We start from the raw sequence: 23,666 nt of genomic DNA on the forward strand, positions 1-23,666 counted from the left end.
TCAGTCCATGCTCTTCGCTGATGAGACCTGCACCTCTGGCTTCAGTATCTCCTCCAGGATACCCACTTGCTGGAAATTGGCGACAACTTGATGCAACTGTCGATATCAATGAGACAGGACGGGGACAACGCATTAGACACCTTCACCGACGAGGGTCGGCACTTACACGGGGCCTTGGTGCATGAACTAGTTCTAGACGAAGGTGGGTACTATGGTCAGTGAAGCCTCTGTGATTGGACAAGGCTGAATTTAAGCTTTAATAAGATAATCTGCATATCTATAGTTAACTGTTAGAGCTATGACTTCTTAGGTCACACAAAGCAAGGTAGGCAAAATGGTTGTATTGTACTGAAGCTTGCTAGAACTAAGATGATGGTAGTCGTGGCGAAAGACAAAGGATTCCTTTGTGCTACCCCGCCGAAAGGGTTGGGGCACGTGAGCCTGTTGTTGCGCGGGCTCGAACAAAGCCGCGTAACACATGCCCTTACAATATTTAATTAAGAAGTAATATAAGCTAGTATAATAAAGTACAGACATAGACTAGTTATTAATAATTTATTTATATCTCATCGTGATCTTATCAGCATATAGCGGAGGGTTATGGCTTTCCAAGCCTACTTAACGCAGGCAACGATAGGCACTCTCCAGTCAGTGCCTACGCTTGGTAGTGACGCCTCGGCTGGAGCACGTCACCAGTAACACGTCATGATGAAGGAGAGGCGGAAATAATATAAAGACGTCATAGTAGCCGAGCAGGGCATTACCGTTTCCTAGACGATAAGAGCAAAGAAAAATCCTCCATCATATAACCAGCCACGTCTGCTACTGCTTATCTGGTAGGTTGAAACCACGCCCATAGCGCTCAAACCCATGCGATACTGCGCCGCCACGGTTAGGCCCATCAGCAGAAGATGTTTGCCCGACGCCTTGTCCATTTGACTTCACACTTTCCAGGTCTAGTTGTGTCAGGCCGTCGATTGTTCTCTGGTAGCTCTCATCGCTGATCTGGCCGCCCAAATAACGGGCCTTGCCGCTCAAGTTGAGCCGTCTCGCAATCACGAGGTCTTTCACAGTCGAGACCGAAATGCCGTAGCTGTTGTCAGCCATTGTGATGTCTTCGAAGACGTTGTACCGCTCATTGGACAAAGTCTCGCCCGCATCAGCGACAACGCTCATGCATTGGCGAAGGCTCTCCTTGGTCTCTTGGAGCTGTGCAAGTTGGGTAGCCTCGTGCTCAGATAAGGGCACTGTAGACCTCATCGCTTCCATTCTTTTGTCAATGTCGTTCTCATGGGTTTGAAGCCGTGAAACTAGGGATTGGATAGAGCCTTTGGTGGCACCCAAGCCACTCCTGATGAACTTGTATGCTGAAGGCTGTTGTGAGAACTGCGGGTTCTCCTTCGAGGCTGATTCGAGTCGCTCAATGTGGGCAGATAGTTGTGAACAGATCTTTAATCCTTCCTGAGTACTCTGCTTCTCTTCCACCATAGCCATCCACTCAGGCTCATCTCGGACGGAACTCTCAGCCTCGGAAGCAGCTAAAGCCCGTACTCTGTCGTCCAATCGTGTCATGTGCTCCTGTAGATCGCTCGTCGTATCGCGTATCAAGTCCTTGTATTCTTCAAGTGCGTCAGGCGTTATTGAGGAAACCATGCGCCTATAAAACATCTCCAATCAGATGGCTGCACGTTAGAGGCCTGGGGGTTGTTTCATTACATGTTTGCATCGGCCAGCGCTATATTGATAGTGGATTTGTATCCAGCAAGCATCTCTCTGAAATCAGTTATGTCTCCTTTGAGGTACTGCTGGCTGATCCAATCCCGAAAGCTTGGTCGAGATGAGCCGGAATGCTTCGTGCACCGAGCAATGAGGTCGCCATACTCCTCGCAGGTTTTGCCGCAACGAAGTAAAGGAAGCTTTAGAGCGTCAAAACTGATGTTTGAATTGGTGTTAACTGTTTCGGCTAGTGACTCTAAAACCCCTCTGAGGTCGGCTAGCTCGTTTTTCAGCGCGCGGACGTTCTTATCCTGGCTCTGGAAGTCGCGGACGGTCGTATAGAGAACAGTGCTGGATTTGAAAGCAAAAGCAACTAGTGCGACAATGCTGGAGGCGATGCTGAGGCCGTCTGCCATCGTCACAGACTTGAAAACTTGGAGCTCTAAGAGGTGTGATGGTGGTAAAAACCGGTGATACTTTCCAGGTGGTTGCTGCGGGGTTGAGTTAGTGGAGCCATACGGCTTGTTTCCTCCAGGCAGCAGGCAGCCAGCCCATTCTTGTCATCACAACATTGTTTAAACCATATCCCATTTCAAGCCAGTGCCCCACTGCTTTTATTAGAAATGCCTTGATGTCGGATAACATGTTGATGTTTGCTCGTGGCGGCCAGTTGAGCCACCAACATGTCCCGAGCAAAAACGTCATTCGCGAGACATTTCCCGGGGGAGGGACCTCAAGTGGCACGATCCTATCAAGTATGTTGATTTTGTTTGTCGGGTTGGGCCCTGCGCATAGCCGTAAGGACCCAAGTCGGTCAAATGAAGCATAAGAAATGGTCAACTGTTGACCGAGTACCTATTGTGAATGAAGGCATCGTCAACCTCGCTACTGTTGATTGGGCGCTTGCGCAGTGCACAGCCCCTATAATGGGGTTGCTCTGACCAATCAGACAGCGCTCCCATTCAACACCATAAACGCGACGACAGTCCACCACTGCAGGGCCTCGTTATCGGGGCATCCTTCCTCTGTTGCTATACCCAAGACTTGCCGTAGCTCATCGATGGTACGCAAGTCATGTCCATCCAGATATTTCGGCTCAAGGATGATTGCCAGATCGACATTTCCGCCAAGGCAGTCGTCAAAGCCGCACAGGAAAATGACGACAGCCTCATTGTCTTTCATCATGAACCGACGCTGACAGAGCCTGTGCGCTTTCGCCATCACCAGACTGCATACAACGCCTTTGTGGTATGCAAGGGCAGCTTCCAGTTCTGGAATCATCATCGAGGCCATACACTGGGCCTCGGCGACTTTGTCTTTGTTCCTCCGGTAAGTGGAGTGGATGCGTCACCGACTCTGTCCTGACACCGCATCAAGGGAACCGTATATGGCTACAAGCCGCTTGAACCCCAGTCCGAGTTCATCATCCTCACCACCGTTCATGACATAGCTGGACTCGGTCGTGTTCTACGCCACGATCACGGTGGAGAACTCCGCCTTGCATCTGGCGACCAGAGCGGAGACGTCACGTATGACATTCACTTTCAACAAACTCATCTTGCACCGGATATTCTCAAAGGGCTAGAAATGGAGACGAGTTTGCCGCCAATATCGCAGCCGTACTTCCTTCGCATCACCAACAGCGTCAGTTGGATGCTCGGAGGCATCATTTCCCGGCCCTGTGTGACGACGGCGCAGTCTGACGGAAGATTCTCAATTTCAGCAATGGAAACATCCCGCGTTCTCAAGGCGACACCATTTGTCAACCGGTGGTGGTGCTTCACGAGGGTAGTGCACTGCTTCTACCTCATCCAAGGCGTCTTGAAGATCAAGTTCAAGGACGACCCAGAGTGGACTTTTGTGCGGCAGGGCCAGGCCATCATGGTACCGGAGAGGCAGGAGTTCACCGTCGACCCTGGAAGTTCGTTTCTCCGGTTAATTTCCTTCTCCAACGGCGCGGGTATCGACGAGGTGGTCTGCAAGGCTGGGTTGAAACGGGAGGGGCCTGTGTTGCCCGAGGCGGCGAGCCGGTGGGATGCTTGGGATGAACTACGCTTTCGGTCAGCTTGTGTAGAAGTGGGAGCTCTTATAAGTAGTGCATAATGGTAATTTGGAATATTAAATAGGTTACAAAGTAGACGGCCATGGTGATGTTGGAGCCGAGGATCTTGGATCTCTTTTCGTTTCTATCACCAGTCACCTGTTGGTATGCGATGGAGTTGAGAATGACTATCAAGGATAAGCCTGAGTCAGCGGAAGTTTAGCAGTACGGACGTATTATTCTTGATTTCCGATTTCTTGATTGTGAATATCTACTCTTCTCATTTATAATGCCATCTTCTTGCTATGGTAAAGTGACCCAATCATGTTCGCACTCGTCCTCCAAACCATCTGTGTTGGGACGTACAGTCGGACTAATTATATATGGGCTTGTCCGGATCTACAGATAGTGAAACTGCTTAATTTGATAATCCCTGGCCTTTACAATGTTCCGTCACGTCAATGTTCATTCTGACCAGGATCAGTGGTTCCCACTCCAGCTTGGCATCTAAGGGTTCGGGCTGCCGCACTTTTTGCAATGGATCCCAACACGGCCAAGGGTATCCAACAAAGGTATAAGACCAAGTCACTCCGCGATAATAAAACAGTCAGCATCCAAGCTTGCACCAATCGACAGCATTCGTGGGCACCATGCGATATCACGTATTGGTAGCAGCCCTAGGTTCACCATGGCCAAGTATCGTCGGAGTGACAGCTGCTCCCATCTATGATGCAAAGCCACCGTCACTCCAGCTGAGCAACGGGACTCTGGTGGGCTCATATAATCCCTCCAACCATCAAGATTTCTTCCTGGGAGTCCCGTACGCAGCAAGTCCTACGGGAGATGGTCGTTTGCGCATGCCCGCGCCACCTGAGGCCTGGAACGGGACCAGAGTCGCAGACTCGTATGGCTCTTGGTGCTTTGGCAACTCTATCGGGCTACAAGGATTCTCCCATGACCCATCGCATGAGCGAGGATTGTCTGCAGCTCAACCTCATACGCCCTGCTGGCACTCGGGCGACCGACCGGCAGCCAGTCCTCGTCTGGATCCACGGCGGCGGCTGGCAGGAGGGAAGCGCCAACGACGGCCGCTGTAACCGCTCCTTTATCGCGCAAAGGTCGAAAGAAATGGGGATGCCCATCATGTTTGTCAGCTTCAACTATAGGCTAGGGGTCTTTGGCATGATGGCTGGCTCTGCTATCCGCTGGGCAAACGTGACGAACCTTGGTTTATACGATCAGCGACAGGCTCTAGCATGGATACCAGAAAAGATTGGCGCATTTGGCGACGACCCTTCACGAGTTACAGTCATGGGCGAGTCAGCTGGCGCCCTGTCCATCGGCTGTCACCTTCTCGCCTATAAAGGCCGCGATGACGGGCTGTTCAGTGCTGCAATAACTCAGAGCGGAGGCCCGTTTTCGGCCGACCCAGTTGGTCGTAACTACACTGAGCAAGAGGCTGACTTTGAACTTGTACTCAACACCACTGGATGCGCCGACTCCAAAACTCCCCTGGATTGTCTTCGTGGCGTCCCAGCTGAGGTATTGAACCAAGCCAGTGCTCTCCTGCCACCTTACTTTGTCGTCGACGGACAACTGTTGCCGAACAGCAGCATGGATTCTTCACAAGACCGCCCCTTCGTCCGAGTTCCGCTATTGACGGGTACCACCCGCAATGAGGGAACATTCTTCACCCAGCAAAGTCCTTGATGCTAGGTCATACCTTGGATAAAGGTTTTGGGGATTAGGTTACAGCTTATATACCTACGTCAAGATCACAATCTGGGTGTGGATGTTTGGATGCTGAAAGATGCAGCTTGAGGCTACTCCAATTAGGGCATCATAAATCGCCAAGACCACTAGGGTTGAGGTGGTTGGTGCTGAGAAGTGGGTGCCTCAAGCACGAGTCCACTCGGGGTCCTTTCACTGCCGGGGAAGGATTCCCTCGGGGAGGCTGATATAATTGAGGTCGACTACTTTCTATCAACAGAAATCTCAACTATCAATTGTGTGTCTTGCTTGTCGGCTCGAGTGGATCGCACCACCAAGTGGTTGCCGCTGATTGGCTTTGCAACGGGAATGGAGATGACTTCGAAATGCTCCAGCAACCTTAACATTCCACAGAAGAAAGATGCAAGGGGAATGGAAAGCCCGGAGGAAACGGAAACTTGTCTTTCAATCCATCTCTTCGTCTTAAGTGAATAAATGACACCTGGAATGATAATACCCGGTTCGGTCGCTTAGTCCTCCCTCGACTGCAACGCGATCCAGGGTCACGGAAGTCACGGGACTTTTCTTGTTCCGGCCTCCGTGGACTTGAACGTCCCCTCAGCCTGATCCTGCAAATCACGCTTTATCACGCTTGAGACATCATATTAGTATCAGCCATGGCAGACAAGACATCCCCCAAGCCGTCCTCTGGCCGACAGTCGCCAATCGAGACGGCACCTACCCAACCGCTGATCGCCGCAGACAGCCCACCTGCAGAGGTAAGCAAAGCGACAGGCGTGGAAACTCAGGATGACCTGACAAGGATGCCGGGGTAAGTTTGACAGCTGCCAACTTTATATCGCCCAGACAAAGCTGACATCTCGATCTAGCAGCTAACTAGATCTTGACATAGGGCAATAACCGAGACGACTCGGCGTTTCTACTTGATGAGCAAGTGACCCACAAGATCCAAGATCGTCAACATCCCCTCCCCTCCCTAGCTAACCGAGTTCCCCAGAGACAATGCCAGCTCCACAGCTTCGATATCCTCGAGCATCCTCGAGTACCGCACCATTCACGGCAGGACCTTTCACAGCGAGAAGCACAACACGCAGTACTTTACCCCCAACGATGAGAAGCAGAATGAGTCCCTAGACATTGTGTAAGTTTGGCGTGTCTGGAGAGGTTTCTTGGCGACTAACCTTGATAGGCACCACTACCTTACGCTTCTTCTTGATGGGAAGCTCCATCTTGCCCCGCTCAAGGAGAATATTCAGGTGAGAGCATGCGTTTTGACCTCAAAGGGTGGTGGCTTATAGGCTTTGCCACTCAGAAAGTGCTCGATGTGGGTTGTGGAAATGGTATGTTTGCTGAGTTTTGCATATGGTTTTGTTGCTGACTTTTGTTGTAGGAATATGGGCAATGTGAGAACATCTACATCGTGGCTGAAATGTGACCATGCACTGACAAACACTGGTAGCGATTTCGGTGATGCCCACCCCAACGCCGAGGTAACAGGTATCGATTTATCGCCGATGCAGGTAATGTTCATCCCACCACCTAACCAGTTCCTCGCTGACTCTCCAACAGCCAACCTGGGTTCCGCCCAACGTCAAGTTCTTGGTCGATGATGCAACTCAGCCCTGGACATGGCCCGACAACTCTTTCGACTACGTCCACATCCGTTTCCTCAACGGAGCTCTCAAGGACTGGCCCGCCTTATTCCGTGAAGCTTATCGTGTCTGCAAGCCCGGCGGTTATGTTGAATCGGGCGAATTTGACCCTCGTTACTACTGCGACGACGGCACCGCTGCCGACGAAGATACGATCAAGGTGTGGAACTCTGTCTTTGAAGAGGGTGGCAAGAAGCTCGGTCACAGCTTTACTGTTATTGAGGATGGTCTTCAAGAGACGGGGATTAGGGAAGCAGGGTTTGAGGACATCAAGGCGTTCCCTTTCAAGGTATGTGACTTGATAGCTTTGAGTTTTGGCGCTGACATGTTAGGCCCCTGTTGGCGGATGGACTCTTGATAAGAAGCTCGCCGAGATCGGCCGCTTCACGCAGCTGACGCTTGAGAATGACATGGAAGGTGAGCTCACACGTGTCCCCCATGGATGGATCCCGCTGAAGCTTTTGCCAGGCTACACTCTTTTTCTCTGGACGAGCATCCTGGGATGGCCCCAGGACGAGTACCAGGTCTTCCTAGCCAAGATGCGCCGCATCATGCGCAACACCAAGTCGATCCATATTTACTGCAAGTACAAGTACGTGTACGGCCGGAAGCCAGAGACGGAGTAATGAGGGCATGTTGTTTCGGCTCTTTCTTCGCCTCTTCCGATTCTGGGGCGTTTAGGAGGATTGCTGAACGATGTGATCCATTGCGACTGGGTTGAATGCTTGTCGGTTGGGGTCTTCCCATCAGACTCGGGGAAATGGGTCTCTAGCGATGTGTGTAGCGTGTTACCATGGTGTTCTCCAAGTGCTGGTCCAGTTGATCGACCCGTCGATGTTGGCACCTCCCATTTTTAAAACACTTTTATTTCTGAATATTACAACGCTACCCTAGTTCCTCTCCTACATCCTCTTGTCCTGTGTCCTTCGCCAGGGCCTCATCACTCGTTTCACCCTCGACGCCCAACTCCGCAGACGATGACTCAGTCAACGTCACAAAACCCGTCTCCTCCTCCTTTTCACCCAGCTCGGCTACTGTCGAGCCGACAAAGAGGCTGTTTAAAATGTCGGACGAGTAATTGGCCAGGAAGTGTGCCAGCTCCTGGCCATCTGCTGGCACCTGGGTCCTGGGCGAGAGCGTCGTTATGGTTGAGCCCGGGACCATCGTCGGAGGATTGAGCAAGCTCGTCGTGTCGTCCTCCGGTGCCCTTTGAACGATGGTCCCTTCATCTTCCTCTGTGGAGTCGAAAAGTGACCCCAGGCTCGATCCTCCTGAGAAGGGTGTCTTGTCACCCTCGCTAGACAAGTTTATGGCCTCCCTGTACGCGTCCCCGGCTGACAAGCGCGACATGGGTGATATGACCAATATCGATCCCAATAGGAAGCGACGCAGCTTGTCCTTATGTAGTGGCACATCCTCTTGAAGCTTGTCGATAATTGCTTCGCACCACGCCATGCCGTCCTGCCTATACGCTGCGCTGTACCGTGGGAGGCCATCCAGCAACTCGTATGCCACTATACCAAGAGACCAGATGTCGACAGTCTCATTATATCCCCTCTTCCTCTTTCCGCCAGTCCGAAACTGCCACTCTTGATGTATCTCCGGCGCCATATACTTCTCGGTCCCGCACAACGTCATGAGCTCAGAGTCGTCTCCCGACACGCCAAAGTCCCCGAGCTTCACATATATAAAGGCCTCGTTCCGGGACTTCACCAGGATATTGGCCGGCTTAATATCCCGGTGAGCTATCGGGGGATCCTGGCTATGGAGATACTCCAGAGCCGACAAGCACTGGCGGAGTATCATCAAGGTTTCGTCCTCGGTTATCCCGATGTGGTCATTCAGAGAACCACCTGGCATATACTCGAGAAAGAGCCGCGGCTTGGGGGTAAAAGAGTCTACAAGTAATGCGACAATATGAGGCTATTAAACAACTTAGTATAACATGGGACAACAAATTAAGGGTGGTATACTTGCGTGCGAAACTTGTCTCATGATGCGCGCCTCCCTCAGCCACGCCGCGATATCTATATCTCCCCTCTTCATGGCTTTCTCGCTTGGCTTCTTTAGGGCATACTCTTGCCCGGTACTCACGTTCCATAGTTGAGTTACCACGCCAAAGTTGCCCTCGCCCAGTTTCTTTTTGAGGTATATATCGTCTGTGCCTGGCGTGTTGGCTCCGGTGGGAGCCATGGTCATCGGGCGACTTATAAGGTCGAGGTCGTCGAGAAGTTCCTCAGCTGATGCTGTACCGCAACAGAAACGATCGGCCTTTTCGATATAGTCAGGGCAAGAGGTATCATGGCGTGAAGCAACAATTCGAAATGAGATCCCATTTTGCAAGTCGAGGATGATGTTGGCCGTGTTCCTGGGAACTTCTGCTCCACCGATGATCCATTGGAACTTGCTTCGTGTTCCTGCACCTTGGCTGTCGTAAGTGACCTGAGTGCCCACCAAAGATCCCCAATCTTTAACAATTAAGCGTTTCTGGTCGTCAAACGTTATACTAATATGGCGTGAGCTGACCCCTTTTAGCGGCACTACAATATCGCATTCCGAATGGGACCCGATGAGGATTCCCCGGCTCGTCCTTGGTATGTTGCTGAACCTGATCTCCGCACATGGTGGAGAGCCTCTTGTATCCTCTGGCAGCTCGGTTCTCTCTCTCTCGTTTCGGTGATAAGGTTTTTCGACATAATCTTGAGGTGGATGAGTGCAAAGCAGACTAGCGGTGATGGCTTCAAATGGAATGTTGGAGTTGGTGCCGTGTGGATACACCCGCGCAATGATATCTGAGTCGTTCATTTTGAAAGTTGTATTTATGGATGGTTTGGAATAATATTGAATATTGTGAGGATAGCGAGGTAAATTGTAGAAGGGAAGCTATAATGCCAGCTCCATATGGGTATATATACAGGTCCGTTGCCTGTCCATCAGATACAGCTTCTCTAGTCTATTGCTTGATCAGACTCTATGACCAGAGCTTGTGATGGCCTACCTTAATGTGAGTAGATGAAATTTGAATTGTTTCCACTTCGCATGCTCTGACTGTTAACTCTATTCAGAGGCAGGCCGCTGCTGGTGATACACGCTTACCATCAACTGACACCTACTTACCGTACCTGACTCAGAGAAGTGCCATGATACGTGACTACGTAAGGGCCGTCTCGGGAGATACAAATAGCGACGTACAACCCTCTTCAACCCTGCTTCCGTTGATGTGTAACTGCAGCTGTACACCTGATGAGGGGCTTCTGCCATAGCCGCCAAACATCAACCTGCACCTGTCAATATTTATTGGAGCCTAGTCACATATGTTTCCAGCTCTCTACGCATCACGCCTCTTCTCTTTCTCTTCGTGGTTAAGAAACAGCATGACTTCACCAAGTGCCAGGGAGCCAACCCCTTTCACGCTGCCTGTCAGCGAGCTCATGGCCATGACCGACGACCAACTGACTCAATTTATGAAGAAGCACCGTGATTCAACGGGTATTTACAGCCTTCCTGTTGATGGATGGGAGAAACTGTCAAAGGACGAGCGCGAGCGTCTTGCTAGCAGGTTGAAGTGAGTCTTGCTCAACTACGACGTTCCACTTGACGATTGCTAATTCCTAATCACCGCTAGATGCAAGGGGCGAGTTATCTCTCTGCACAGTGAGCCCAACTCACAGCCGCTTGATCTCGATGATCTCGATGCGCGCCTACGTCAAGTCCCGCCAAATGGCGATTCCACCGCGTCACAACCTCAACCGCAATCTCCAGAGCAGCCCAGACAGGGATCCCCAAGGACCAATCGTCGAATAAGGAGCAAAGAAGTCGAAAGAATATACTACCAACAGCTGATCCAAGACGGTGGCCGCCCACTCTATCCCATCGAGCTAGTTGACGAGGTGCTTGAGAAGCCTGAGGAGTATCGCGAGCTGATACAGCCCTTGCAAAAATATCCTGGAGACAACCAACCCTTTGACATTTTTCTAGAACAGAACGAGAGGTGGAAGGACTTTCGCAAGTGGCAAAAGGATAACCGAGGACTCGAGGACGAGAACGACACCTACGACGCTCATGTCAAAGAGGCGACGTTCTGGGCGAAGCGAATCAAGCTTGACTGGGCGCGAGCTGACTTCGAGGACAAGTTGAAGAGGAATCCATTGTGTCTCGAGGCTGAATGGAGGTACGAAATGAAGGCCCGCAACCGCCAGCGGCTCCGGTGTCGAGAGCGCGATTGTAACGGTTTCGCCGACTATTTTAAGGCCATGAAGCGTCGTCTCGCTAGTCATGACATTACTCAACCCTTTGAACTCAAGGAGGATCCCACACAGCAAGACCAGCTCACCACATGGATTGAGTATCTCGGCTACGAATATTGGTGTCTTGATGAACACGCCGGGGATATGGAACGCCTGGCCCCGAAACACGACGAAGCTTGGAAAAGGCTCGTCGACGCCAAGATCATCGGACCTCACGAAGCCATAGACGGCATACGCTCCATGGGAGGCTCACTCCAACGTGAAAATGACGCTCAACAAGCTCACACCGAGATCCGTACGGCGAAAGCAGAGGCCCAAAGAGTCTACAACTTGACCCAGGAATCCCCAGAGCGCTTCCTGATTCCCGAGAAGCAACGGGTAGAGATGCTGAACAAGGTGTCCCGGGATGTCGAGCGTGCCGAACGGCGTCATAAAAGAGTCAAGGTTCGAAATGACAAAGTGAGCGCTTTTGTTAGCGGTACGCATGAATACGCTCGTGCGAAGATGAAGTGGACTTGTCACAGTCTTTATGTGCAGTGGGTTCTGAAGCAGCTTCCGTTGGTTGAAGCCGAGATGGCGCAGGCCGAGGCGGAAAAGTCTCGTGCGAGCCAGAACAAGGGGAAGAAGCGAATGCTCAGTCCCCAAGAAGAGTCTCCCGCAGGCCCCAGCCAGAAGAGACAGAAGATGGCGCAAGGATCGCTTTCACCTGCAGACGGCAACTTGAATAAACCAGCAGAGGGCACGGCGCAGGGGAAAGAGAAGGCCCAAGGTTCGAGGCCGACCAAGGCGGCTCGGAAGCGTTCGTGTCGATCTGCAGATTCCTCTTCACTTCCACCAGGTGGGCTTCGTCGCAGTGCACGCATTGCAGCACGTCAACCTCCTACCCAACCAGAACCACGTCAATTGCGCCCGCGACCAACGAAGAAGCCGACTAGAAAGTCAGAGACCAGTACTGGCGTGAAGGGAAAGAAAGGTGGCAGAGTAGGGAAGAAGAAGTCTGGAACCAAGACCAGGTCAAAGACGAGTCGTCGTTGACCGCAGAGGGATGGCCGAGGAAGGTGGCACGGCTTGAGTTGTTATTCAGTCAAGGGTTTGGGAGGTTTTGTGTGTTGCGATGTGTACTCTCTTTAAGATCCTTTATTAAGCGCTTATTGAGTTTGCTTTCAGGGGAGTGATTCGGCATTTAGGATACTCGCAAGGTGCTGAAAACGCCGAGGCACTGTCCAAGTAGGCCGAAATATTTTTATTCCATTCCACCAAAAACTGGCCAAGTCGGAAAGCTACAGTTGATTCGTCAGAGTGGGAGCATACAATCCAAGGTGTGGTATGGGCAATCCGGAATAAGGTCACCACCAGATAAGTGGACAGCTAGGGTGTTGTTGGACGTGAGGGGTGTCACGTGATTCTCGACATTAATCCACCTATGTTTCTCCATCCCCCCAACCCCCCCTTTCAGCCGCAGTAGCCACTTTGACATTAGATATGATGCTTGATAAGCGACCTTTGGATGAGAGGCAGTTGGGCTAAAGTTTGCCCTCCTTGAACTTCTATTATTGCCAACAACTAATCTACATTCCTAGCCTGCCTGCAGGTCCCCGCAAAGGCGCGTCCGAAGTAGATGAGTTTCATATCAAGAAAGTGTCAAGCTAGGAACGTGTCAACACGATGAGATGAACGTTGTCTGAGTGGCCTCATTTCCGATTTGCACACGGATGCAGACAGCCATATATGCTCCGCAATTAAGATGAGACTTCCCCTATTGCTGCCGCTTAGCCACCTTGAATAGAAGAGAATGCCTTGTGCAAACGTTTCAGGGCGTGTATTTGCTTTTTCCTTGCTGTCGATAGGGGCTTGGAAAACGTCAGCCACGGTATAAACATCTGTGCCATCCTTGTCTGTGGGGAGATCGGCAGGTAACTGTTGGCCTTGAGCTGAGAAAAGGCAAGGCGAACTTGGGCGAACCACGAACTCTCAGGTTATGTAGAAAATGTAGAAAAGAAGAGTCAAGCCCCTCACAATGGATCCGTCTCATCGTCAAATGCCATGGATCCCCTCTCGATCTTTGGGGCCGTCGCGGGCGGCATCTCGGTCACGTCTGAGATCGTCAAGGCCCTCGACAAGGCCATCTCGACGGCCTCAAGGGTCAAGGAGGCGCCTGACCTTGCTGTATCGACCCTCCGCGATGTCTCAATGATGCGCCTCACCATGGTCCGCTTCCAGCAGCTCCTCGACTCGCAGAGACTTGACGACCAGAGAAGCATCTACTTCTCCCTCGACGACGCCCAGAATGTCTTTCTCGGCTGCGTCACGTCGCTGGATCAGCTGGAGAACCTGCTTAGGCCGCTCTCTGATCCAAGGCTGCAGAGCCTGGATATTAGTGATCGGCTGGAATGGGCCATGAAGGACAAGCGCATCAACCAGCTAGCCCAGCGTGTGCGCGATGCTCAAGCATCACTGAATTTGATGCTTACCATTATGCAACAGTCTGTACCTCTTGGCTGGATATTCAACTTTCGTTGATTTGTCAATGCTAACATGATGTAGCGAGTCCCTCATTGAAGCCCGTGAAGCCATCGCCGACCTGTCGGAGATTTGCAAGAGGATCGCCCCGGACGTCGCCCATCTCAAGCGTAGAAGCATCGAATCTATTCCGAGCATTCAAAGCAGCAGAGAAAGCGTCCAAAGCGACGATGCATCCACCATCAGACCAACGCCCCCCAAGAGGCCAGAATCCATCGCCATCCCCACCCCCCAGAGCGACGCCCCCAGCTCTCGATTTGCCTTTGAAGAGACGCTGGAAGCATCCAGGCCCTATAGAAGGGTCCCAAGTGGTGTTGATGAAGTCTTTTCCTATCGTTCCTCGGCGCTGAACATGCGTGCCCTTTCACTGCTCTCGGAGCTCACGAGGCGCAGCTTGGGCAACATGTCGACAATGTCGTTTGTCGCCCTGCCCATCTTCTGCAACGATCTATCCAACCCTCAACACTACACATTTGGCGACGGGAACGATACTGATAAGCAACCGGCCCCAGCTATCGAGCTTAACAAGTTTCCCTCACCGCCTCCAAACCGACCTCTGCCACCAACACCATACTTGACTCCTCCCACAACACCACAAAGTCCTTCTCCATCAACAAAGGCTAGCATGTGGGGGAGGCTCAAGGTCATGAGAAGACCATTCGAATCCGAAACCGCTCTAGTCTACCCTTCCAGTCCAAGCCTCGAGACACCTCTCAGCATACGAAATAACATACCTTCGATGGAACAGTTGAGCCAGCTACAATTGAAGAACAGTGAATGGCACCTTTGCCATGGCGCAGGGGGGCTACCTTGCCACGGCGCGATCGACATGTCGCTTTGTCTAGAGGTATTGAGCTCTGAAATACAAACACCGCCTTGACTAACACATCCTCAGTTCCCTTCAGAACAACTATACACTTCCCAGATAGACTTAGGTATGTCCCCTCACTTGGACGACGGGCTCACACATTTGACTTACACTCCTCATTAGCCAGGTCCAAAGGCTTCCTCGACCAGTTCTACTGCAAAGGGTGCGAGTCAACTTTGGCCTACATCGTCTCGGCGAGACGACCAGGGTGGTCGTCATTTGAGCTCTGGTGTGGCTCAGAAGCTTGCCTCAGTGCCAACCCTGACTTGAAGCCGTGTGCTAGATACGCACGCAGCATCAAGGCTGGCTATACAATAGATGGCTTCCTGGGATACCGCAATCTCGCCAGGAACGAGGTCAAGTGCGCTCGATGCTTCTTCCTCTGTCCTGCTTGCGAGATGAAGAGGCGAGGAGTTGACGAGAGTAGTCTACTCCAGTCTGATCAAGACGATATCAAAGACGAAGAGGATGCAGAAGCGTCTGACGACGCGCTTTGCTTAATACTAGACGAGTTTTTGCCCCCTCGGGGACGCACATTTGAATATCCTAGCACGCCAACAACATCAGATTCTGGAGACAGCACCTCACAGCTAGATCAACGCACTCAGCTGCTGCAAGAGGGATGGGGCGTATCCGAGCCCTCTGTGGCTATACCCGAAGAGAACCAAGGCGCCCTAGAGTTAGGGAGAGACATTCTTTCCGTCAGGGAGGAGACAAAGGCAGATTGGGGCATTAGAATCGAGTATCCGGGCGTCCACTTTCACGGGGGACACAGTAATCCCACCGGTTCTCTTGCTCTAGCATTCCAAACATTGAGGAGCCCGGGTTTGTCTTCGGAGCCCGTTACGGACGAGGATACGGAGACGATGTCATTGCCAGAAGACGCCGAAGATGAAGTGTCTGGCCCTGATGACTTTCCACCACGGGAATCATTCTATGAAGAACTGGATGAGATAGTAAAAGAGTCGGGAGGTATTTGATGAGCAGATACCCCAAGCAATGCTTCGAGTTGATGGCTTACTGTCATGACGAGGGACAGCAGGCCTCCAGGTTGCAGGGGTTTTAACCTAACGTTTGTATTATTACTCATGAGTTCCATATGGTGGCAAGCATGGATTGGTTTCATAGCTACAGAAATAGCTTGTATAATAAGAATCATTGATGATCCTAAGCCACGGTCGCATAGGCGAGCCATCACAAAAGTTCCCTCATCATTTCACTTTGATACAACCAAAACGACCACACATCGCTTCCATAGTTCTTATTCTTGGCCATACCCAATAAACTCGAGAGTCCTGAAGAGTTCACGGCTATGGATATAGCCGAGCTCGACGAAAAAAGAGCATCCACTATTGTCCTGAATGCCTTCAAATACAGACAACGCGCCCTTGACAAGAGGAGCAAAAACCTCTCAACCTGGTGGACACTGAAGGCAGCCACCATAGGGTCATGGTAAACAAGAAGCCTCATCAACCATCCCTTCCCTTTCAACCAGTCAATAGCTTCTACGAGAAAGCAACAACCACGACATGTTCCTATCCAACGCGGTATCGTTCCCAGCGTCTATTTTAACGCTGTTAGCGTTTCCTATGAAAGAAGCGTCCGAATTTTGGCGCCCTTTCTCAGTTTCATGTGCTTCATTCCAGCGGTTGGCGACATAGTCCAAGAGTTGATTCGCCGTGAACGGCTGAGCCACAGCGTCAAAGCCCCAGCTTCTGGAGTCGCCAAAGCTGGATCCAGCAATGGAAGTATCTGCCACATTCTCTGGAGCGTCTCGGAACCAGCCTGTGGCTGCGGCCTGATGCTCGAGGTACCCCTGGAGTGTGTGGTGAGCCAGGCTAAGTTCCCGAGACTCGGGGTCGTAGGACAGCAAGCCCTCAGAAACCGACACCAACGTATCGATAGACGGTAAGAATCTCTCGTCCACCTCTGGTGTACCTGGTCTAGTTGCCAAGGCGCGCTGTAGCTCCAAAGCGCCAACAGGCCGTCTCAAGAAAGCTATACAAGCAAGGACCTTCTTAGCCAGCTTCCGAAACGCCGTGCTTTGCCGGTCTATCCTATCGGTAGATTTGCCGTAAATGTCACAGAACCCACGAGGTAGCTCCAGCAGTGCTAGTTCTAAGTCCCCGACTGTAGGCTGCTCGGCCAGGGTTGTGAGATGAGCGACAGCGACACGGAACCTGTCATCACAATTAGCCTCCCATGTGATAGAGCGGAAGAAGAATAGAAACCAACATTCCACCATGAGCCTCAGAGATTGCTCTTTTAATCTCGGTTTGCAGTGTTGAATTGTCCTGCACAAAATCTTGCATGCACTGCAGTTGATCGTCGACATGAGTCTGGACATCCTCCTCATTTGCGGCGACCTCGCAGATGGCAGTCTCTTTAAACTGGTTTTGAATGTCGGGGATATGCCTCGATGTTGCCAGGATATTAAACCCTGTGTCTCTCTGCAGCGCAAGCAGGTTTTTGAGGAACTTGGATCGGCGACCACCTGATGCTTGAAACTCATCTAGAGCATCGACAACTATGTATACCTTGGAAAAAAGGTCAGTAACCAAGGGGAGGCACTCCAAAATCTCGGAAAGGAGAGGCTGTGTTCTGGGCGTTGTTGTGCCTTGGGTTTGCTGGTGTTTGTCGTACAATGCTCTCACGGCTTCTGGAAGATTGAAGTGAAGAGAATATCGCTGGGCCAGCTGCTTCAGAATACTCGCGAACATGTGGTCAGGTGTCTGCTCATCTTGTCGCTCAAAGTCGCAGTAAAGATAGGCTAGGCCATTTGTGGGTTCGTCTTGGAAGCGCTCCTGCAAGTGGTTGACAACGATGGAGGTCAGAATTGTCTTTCCAGAGCCAGGGATGCCCGTGCAAAAGAGAGTTTGTCCAGTTGTATCAATCCACTGATGGAATTCATTCGAGTCTAGGAACCACTGACATGTTCCGGTCAGGCTCTTGCTGAAGTGCTCACGCTGGACAGGTGCGTAGTCAAAGGGAGTGATCCAGTCAAGTTTCTCATTGTCCCTGTTCCGATCAAGATGAAAGATAGTCCTGTCAGTGTTCACTTTGGTATCTTCGACGACGGCGGCGACTACAAAAAAAATGCAATAGTCAGACAATAAGAGCATTTATTAAGGATCACACATAACTAACGGGCGCCAACCACTTCGAGGAGCTTCTTCTCGGCCTGGACTCTTGTGGGGATAATGTTCAGCAAAAGATCCTTGGCATATGCAGCCGCCGTCATGGCCGCATAGCCCTGCCACTCCCTTGTCCTGTGCGAGTCCGAATAGTCGCATATTCCACGGACGACCAGGCAAGGGAAGTGATTCATCAACCCAGCCGCCTCCGTCTCAAAGCAGAGAATATCCTTCTCTCGTGCGAGGTGGTCACGGAGCATCGCATTCTTCATTGGGTAGCCAGCAGAAGCGATGAGGCCAAAGTGAATGGCTGGGTTATCTTCGTCTCGTCGTCGAGGAGGTCTGTTCACCAGTCTCCGGGGATCGGAAGCGCAGTGACGCGCGCAAGATAGTTTGTCATCGGCAGGATGAGCAAAACCACCTTGGAATAGCCGATCGGTGGTAGGATTAGGCCGGCCAAAGGCTGCCTGCAGCCTTGGCTTCGTGCTCAAGACCTGTGCGACGGTCTCTTCGAGCCTGTGTCCTTCGGCCTGATAGATGGACTTCAAGTGGGTAACGGTTGTTCTAAGGAGCGTAGGCGGTTGATCGAGGTGTCCAGTCATCAGGAAAGTCTGATTCTGAATCGACTTGCCAAAGTCATACTGGAGAACACCTCCAATGCCGTTGCGAGGAGAGCTGACGACAATATCGCCGAGCCTGATGTCGTGTCTAGAGCTGGGAACGCCGCCTCCAGTTCCAACCAGGAGTCCGATCCTGATGTTGGGGAAGCTATGCAGCATGTTCCTGGCAACTGTCGTGGCAACATTTGGGCCATGCTCCCCGTCGGGGCCAACGGCCATGACGACGTGATGGCCGCCTATCTTGCCCAGGGTGTAGGAGTTGTCATCGTGACGGGCTAAGGCGGCAAGGCCTGGGTGAATCTCGTCGAGGAAAGCTCGCGCAGCGACATACTCAGTCTCGACGGCACAGATCCAGCCAACAGTGTAATCTCCAGGACCAGGCATTGTGGGCTAAGGTATTGAAACAAGGAAATTGAACCAAGAGAAATTAAGGGTATCAAGACAAGATGATTGAGACAGTAAAGTAGTATTGAATACAAAAGAAAGGATTGATGATGTTCTGAGAAGCTCAAGTCGAGATCTTGAGCGTAGAATAAATACCCAGACTTACACGATCTTAAGCGCCAGCCTGGTCCCGACAATGTGGTTCAGCGGCAACCCCAACACCATGGACCAATGACACGCCACTCCCCTCGGCCGCATGAACCTGGACCTTTTTACAATTCTACTTGCATGAATATAGATCATGGCGATGCATCGAATGTTTTGTGGAGAAGTAGGTCTAGCTCTTGGGCCGGCTGTGTATCCATTGCCGCGCGTCAAGATCCCAGGCGCCAGATACCCTAGGAATACGAGACCGGAATAGTACGGCAAAGGGCGAGCGGAAGTGAAGAAGAGATAAGTTCAGCAGATAACAGCTTCGTGCGCGTATCTACCTGGTTGGGGGGACACCCAGTATGAGTTACACCCTCTGGAAGACAACAAGGAGTTACCGGGTAGTTACCATCATTGCCGGTATCATCCACAATGACGACCAGCACTGTATCTATAAATACGTTTACAGCTAGATATCCCTCTGACATGAACAGACAAGAGCCTCATACATTGAGCCTTGGCATGCAAACCCCCACGTAAATCCACCCTCAGTCATCTTCCTCGCTGTCAGAAGAATGTCCAAACTCCCTAGAAGGAGACGAAATCTTGGTCCAACATTGCCTCCACGACCACTGAAGCGGCTCTTTGGCCGAAAACTTCTTCCACTTCAACCCTCCCCGATCCTTAGGGGCCGAGAGTCTGACGTCCACAACATGCTCATCCTCCCGCGCCGGCGATCCGCACTTGCCAATCCCTAGGAATAGTGTCGGAGATTCGTCAAAGGAAATCGGCGGTTGGGCGCAGTCGAGCCGGAATTTTCCAACCGTTCTCTCGCTGCCGTCCTTGTACCGGAAGAGGAGGCCGTTGATGTAAGGCTTCTCTTGGTTGATGACTATGCACTCGATGGCTTTGCACGTCACGACTTGTGCGACATCCTCAAGGGACGCACTCGTATGGAAGTCATAGCCATACAAGCAAAAGTTGTTAGGTTCCTCTTCATATAGATCTTCAGGGATAGGCTCCTCGTCGCTCGCGATGCTCTTTGGCGCAGCGAACAAGTTGATACCACTGAGGGAGTAGCTAAAAAAGATGCGCATTGGAGACGCTGTCGACGATTTTGCGATGCATCGCCATGGAAACCTTTCATGTGGGATATCGCAAGGCAATCCTAATACCAATGTGCGTGACTGGTTGGTTACGAGCTTGCAGGTGTGAGCTTCCAAGACCACATCCAAATAGGCGGACAAGACTTACCCCTATAGCAATGTCGCGAGGAGAGTCAGACCATAGATATCGGGGGCCATACGGGCTGTCGTCGTGGTCGTCCTCATCTTGTGGGAGCTTCCGAGGCTGTCGAACCCAGACCTGTTCGATGGCTTCTCCTGCGTTCAAGGGATGGTATCTCCACTCGATATCTGACTCTTCTGCCATCCGAGCCACCTTGACGGCATGAGGCTCGTGTCTTTCATTTGGATTCACTGCCGCTGATTTAGTCTCCACCTCTGTTTGCCTCATATCTAGCTCATGGTAGAAATCCAAGCTTTCTCCACGCTTGTGTGCATGAAGATAGACGCAACCGTAATGCCAACCGACAGAGTATCCAATCGTATCCGGTGCATTGATGTCCACGGGTATCAATTTGGCTTCACGATCGAGCATGGTATAGTAAAGAGACATGCCGTTGATCTCATCCGGCGGCATAGGGTACGGCCACTTGACCTCTGGAAGCAGAGCAGTTGCCGAAAAGCTTCGAAGCTTTACGCCCTGGAAAGACGTCAGCAATGAAGACCGAACACAGCAGTAAACTCACATCAGTCTTGAAGCCGATCGTCGATGAGTCTTCTGCTGGAACGGTACGCCACCAACTCGAGACTCCCTTGCTCTGAGCCGACTGCGTAAATTCTGGGTGGTTGGTGATCTCATTGATGCCCAAGTGGTCCTCCGCGATGTAGACGACATGCCCAGTTGGGGATTTGGGTTTATCCCAGAGTAGCCGGTCTCCCGGTTTGTGTTCATTTGAAACGGATTTGACGTACTTGACGCCATCAATGTCGACGTACTTTGCCCACACAGCCTCCAGAGGGTCAATAGTAAAGACCGTCTTTGGCTCGACAACCGGGATGGCGACGGTAGCAAACTCACAAACAAGATCCTTCGCCACATAATCCCAGACTTCAGTGGGAAGCCTCCCGAGGTTTCTCTTGAGGGCCTGCTGCAACCGGAAGCGCACGAGCTCACGGCGCCGCCTCTCGTCCGACTTGGGAGGCTCGTACGAGTAGGCGAGGGCGGGGAGATACTCGGCGGGGGTCAGGCCGAGGCGCTCGGCCAGGGCAGCGCATCCGGCATGGCAGGCGAAGCCCTTGTCGTTGTAGTGCCCGCACGTCTCGCCGAAGCAGCTCTTGAAAGCGGCCTTGAGCTCGGGCGTCTTGACTTCCTCGACCTCCCCGGGAAACGGCAAGGTTGGGGACTGACGGCCGTCCCTGGTAACTGGGCAAAAGGTTAACAAGAGTAAGAGTAGTAACCGAGGCGAGACGTGCAAGCAACAATGTCTTGACCGCACTTGATGGAGAAACGGCACAGTCTGCAACAGGGCCGAATACAAGTTCGAGGTATCCAAGGTTCACATTCACCAGATGGACTATGCGGTGCCCAATGAGAGTAGTCGCATGTGCCGCACCAACTCATTGTTTTGTAATGGCAGTTCTGTTTTCGTGAAGCAAGAATTTGATAGATCAGATGGTGAAAAGAGGACGAGGCTGAGGATGGCTGGGTGTTGTTGCCTATCAACTTGAAACGTCACGTGCTCTAGAGGAGGTTGAACCAACGCCTCGATCCTGCCATTACAGATGACTCACGAAAAAGATGAGGTTGACGGATTGAACAAGGAAAGAACTTGGCAGTCGTTACGCCATTCTATCAATGCCATCATCCAATGGTTCAGTTCAATTCAATTCAGCACTACGTAGACTAGTACCCGACGTTCTTGTCGAGACAACGCCTTCCCGCGCCGTTTCCGGTCCTGGAAAGGCACAAGCTCCGTGCCCGGTAGTTAGGATCCCCACTCCGACCGAAGCTCCCCGGCTCGTGCCCCCGTCTTAGTGTCCGGGGGCGTGTGCTCAGCAATAGCTTAACTAGGCAGTGGAGATAACGTTTCTGTAAGTTACCTCGCTCAGCTCCAAATCTTCAAAAACCCCCAATGTCTGCGACATGTTGTCTCGCATGTTTCCCCTTCTCCCCATCCCTCCCCTCCCCTCCATAAAGTCTCAAATAAGTACGCATTGCTGCCTCAGGCTTTCCCCTCTTTCCAGCTGAACAGTTGCACTGTAGCCTGGTATTTCTCCAACACTCCCTTGATCTTTCATCAACACCATCGTCGCCAATATGAATTCAATCCATCCTCCGGTGCGAACTCCATCACCAATTCCCTACTCGGTCATCTTCAGCTTGCCGGAGAATGACATCTTGGAGCCACTGCCAACGCCCGAGGAGATCGAGGACTCGACGGATGTCATCAGCCAGCGTCGCGCAAGATGCACGGCTCGAGTCGGCCAGCGCTATGTCGTCAAGTTTGGAACCCTTGTCGATCCGGTTGAGGGCGAAAACATGACTTTCGTGCGCCAGAACGCACCAGGCGCCCCCGTACCCAAGGTCTACGCCATCTACCAGCGCGAGGTGACGCCGCGCACAATCATCACCTACATCATCATGGAAGATGTCACTGGTCACCCCCTCGACGCTCTGTGGGATTCGCTAAACACAGCGCAAAAGAGAGACGTCTGCACCCAGCTGCGCGATGCCTTCGTCTCGCTGCGCGCGGCACGGGGCCTGGGCTACTTTGGGAGTGTCGATAGTACCAAGCCTCGAGACGACATCTTTTGGGCAGACGTGCCAATTCGCCGAGATGGCGGAGCGCTTAATACCGAGGCCGAGTTCATTCAAGCCGTGATTGATAAGTACACGATCTATTGTGGCAACTCTGAACCACAAAAGGTCGAATACTACCGTCGAGTCCTCCCAACTGTCCTTCAGGGGACCAACGAGTCCGTCTTCACTCACAATGATTTACGACGCAAGAACATCTTGATCCGTCAAGACGGCAACATTGTCATCCTAGGCTGGGCCTCCGCCGGCTGGTATCCTTCCTACTGGGACTACACCAAGGCGATCCACCTCTGCGACTGGCAGGACGACTGGCACGAGTACATCGGCAAGATCCTCACAGAGTACCCCAACCAGCAGCCATGGATGAGCACCCTGCGCACCGAGTTGTGGAGCAGCAGATTCGTCAGGTAGTTTGTTTCAGTTGTGTTTTGCTGGGTGGGAAAACGATACCGAGTGTTCGCATACGAAGGGCAATAGGACTTCTCTGCTTTCTTTTCATTTCCGAATACTACACAATCTTTAGTCGTCAGTCTGGAGCGATTCACGCAGCAATCGTTGATTGGTGGGCTATGTACTGAAGGACGCGCTGTCGGTGTCCACATGACCTCCCATCACCTACCCAGGTGAGGGGTTCTCATATGCATGATCCGCAGAGTAGGCTACCTCAGTGAGTGTTTTTATCGTGGGGATATTTCAAGGGAGAATGTATCTGAGGTTGTTA

At 51.8% G+C, this 23,666-nt stretch overlaps 10 protein-coding genes across 10 annotated transcripts; 6 read left to right on the forward strand and 4 right to left on the reverse strand.

Moving 5' to 3' along the window:
- Window positions 1–822: 822 nt before the first annotated feature.
- On the reverse strand, window positions 823–2,153 carry NCS54_00435700 (Helo-like-N domain-containing protein; the record flags this gene model as incomplete). The annotated part of the gene is made up of 2 exons (XM_053149897.1): window positions 1,717–2,153; window positions 823–1,657 (listed from the first exon to the last, which is right to left on the reverse strand). Exons 1-2 carry the CDS (start codon window positions 2,130–2,132, stop codon window positions 823–825), a joined length of 1,251 nt encoding a protein of 416 aa, XP_053005872.1. The 5' UTR covers window positions 2,133–2,153.
- Window positions 2,154–2,790: 637 nt separating this feature from the next.
- NCS54_00435800 (Hypothetical protein) lies at window positions 2,791–3,819 on the forward strand (the record flags this gene model as incomplete). The annotated part of the gene is made up of 2 exons (XM_053149898.1): window positions 2,791–3,045; window positions 3,094–3,819. The coding sequence occupies 2 exons, from the start codon at window positions 2,791–2,793 to the stop codon at window positions 3,817–3,819; spliced, it is 981 nt and encodes a 326-aa protein (XP_053005873.1).
- A 781-nt stretch (window positions 3,820–4,600) lies between these two features.
- On the forward strand, window positions 4,601–5,467 carry NCS54_00435900 (Carboxylic ester hydrolase; the record flags this gene model as incomplete). The annotated part of the gene is made up of 1 exon (XM_053149899.1): window positions 4,601–5,467. The coding sequence occupies one exon, from the start codon at window positions 4,601–4,603 to the stop codon at window positions 5,465–5,467; it is 867 nt and encodes a 288-aa protein (XP_053005874.1).
- Window positions 5,468–6,144: 677 nt separating this feature from the next.
- On the forward strand, window positions 6,145–7,766 carry NCS54_00436000 (Hypothetical protein; the record flags this gene model as incomplete). Its single annotated transcript, XM_053149900.1, has 9 exons — window positions 6,145–6,299; window positions 6,486–6,629; window positions 6,678–6,744; window positions 6,801–6,828; window positions 6,879–6,891; window positions 6,948–7,008; window positions 7,058–7,429; window positions 7,473–7,557; window positions 7,609–7,766. 9 exons carry the CDS (start codon window positions 6,145–6,147, stop codon window positions 7,764–7,766), a joined length of 1,083 nt encoding a protein of 360 aa, XP_053005875.1.
- Window positions 7,767–8,025: 259 nt separating this feature from the next.
- Window positions 8,026–9,945, reverse strand: NCS54_00436100 (Hypothetical protein; the record flags this gene model as incomplete). The annotated part of the gene is made up of 2 exons (XM_053149901.1): window positions 8,026–9,063; window positions 9,235–9,945. The coding sequence occupies 2 exons, from the start codon at window positions 9,943–9,945 to the stop codon at window positions 8,026–8,028; spliced, it is 1,749 nt and encodes a 582-aa protein (XP_053005876.1).
- Window positions 9,946–10,514: 569 nt separating this feature from the next.
- Window positions 10,515–12,422, forward strand: NCS54_00436200 (Hypothetical protein; the record flags this gene model as incomplete). The annotated part of the gene is made up of 2 exons (XM_053149902.1): window positions 10,515–10,705; window positions 10,766–12,422. 2 exons carry the CDS (start codon window positions 10,515–10,517, stop codon window positions 12,420–12,422), a joined length of 1,848 nt encoding a protein of 615 aa, XP_053005877.1.
- A 1,008-nt stretch (window positions 12,423–13,430) lies between these two features.
- Window positions 13,431–15,755, forward strand: NCS54_00436300 (Hypothetical protein; the record flags this gene model as incomplete). The annotated part of the gene is made up of 4 exons (XM_053149903.1): window positions 13,431–13,870; window positions 13,932–14,754; window positions 14,803–14,842; window positions 14,899–15,755. 4 exons carry the CDS (start codon window positions 13,431–13,433, stop codon window positions 15,753–15,755), a joined length of 2,160 nt encoding a protein of 719 aa, XP_053005878.1.
- A 555-nt stretch (window positions 15,756–16,310) lies between these two features.
- NCS54_00436400 (Hypothetical protein) lies at window positions 16,311–18,913 on the reverse strand (the record flags this gene model as incomplete). The annotated part of the gene is made up of 4 exons (XM_053149904.1): window positions 16,311–16,338; window positions 16,461–16,955; window positions 17,011–17,860; window positions 17,923–18,913. 4 exons carry the CDS (start codon window positions 18,911–18,913, stop codon window positions 16,311–16,313), a joined length of 2,364 nt encoding a protein of 787 aa, XP_053005879.1.
- Window positions 18,914–19,611: 698 nt separating this feature from the next.
- NCS54_00436500 (Hypothetical protein) lies at window positions 19,612–21,772 on the reverse strand (the record flags this gene model as incomplete). The annotated part of the gene is made up of 4 exons (XM_053149905.1): window positions 21,601–21,772; window positions 20,874–21,550; window positions 20,318–20,827; window positions 19,612–20,265 (listed from the first exon to the last, which is right to left on the reverse strand). Exons 1-4 carry the CDS (start codon window positions 21,746–21,748, stop codon window positions 19,612–19,614), a joined length of 1,989 nt encoding a protein of 662 aa, XP_053005880.1. The 5' UTR covers window positions 21,749–21,772.
- Window positions 21,773–22,444: 672 nt separating this feature from the next.
- NCS54_00436600 (APH domain-containing protein) lies at window positions 22,445–23,356 on the forward strand (the record flags this gene model as incomplete). Its single annotated transcript, XM_053149906.1, has 1 exon — window positions 22,445–23,356. The coding sequence occupies one exon, from the start codon at window positions 22,445–22,447 to the stop codon at window positions 23,354–23,356; it is 912 nt and encodes a 303-aa protein (XP_053005881.1).
- Window positions 23,357–23,666: the final 310 nt, after the last annotated feature.

The sequence above is a fragment of the Fusarium falciforme genome, chromosome 3 (assembly GCF_026873545.1).
Source record: "Fusarium falciforme chromosome 3, complete sequence".
Classification (NCBI taxonomy): Eukaryota; Fungi; Ascomycota; class Sordariomycetes; order Hypocreales; family Nectriaceae; genus Fusarium; species Fusarium falciforme.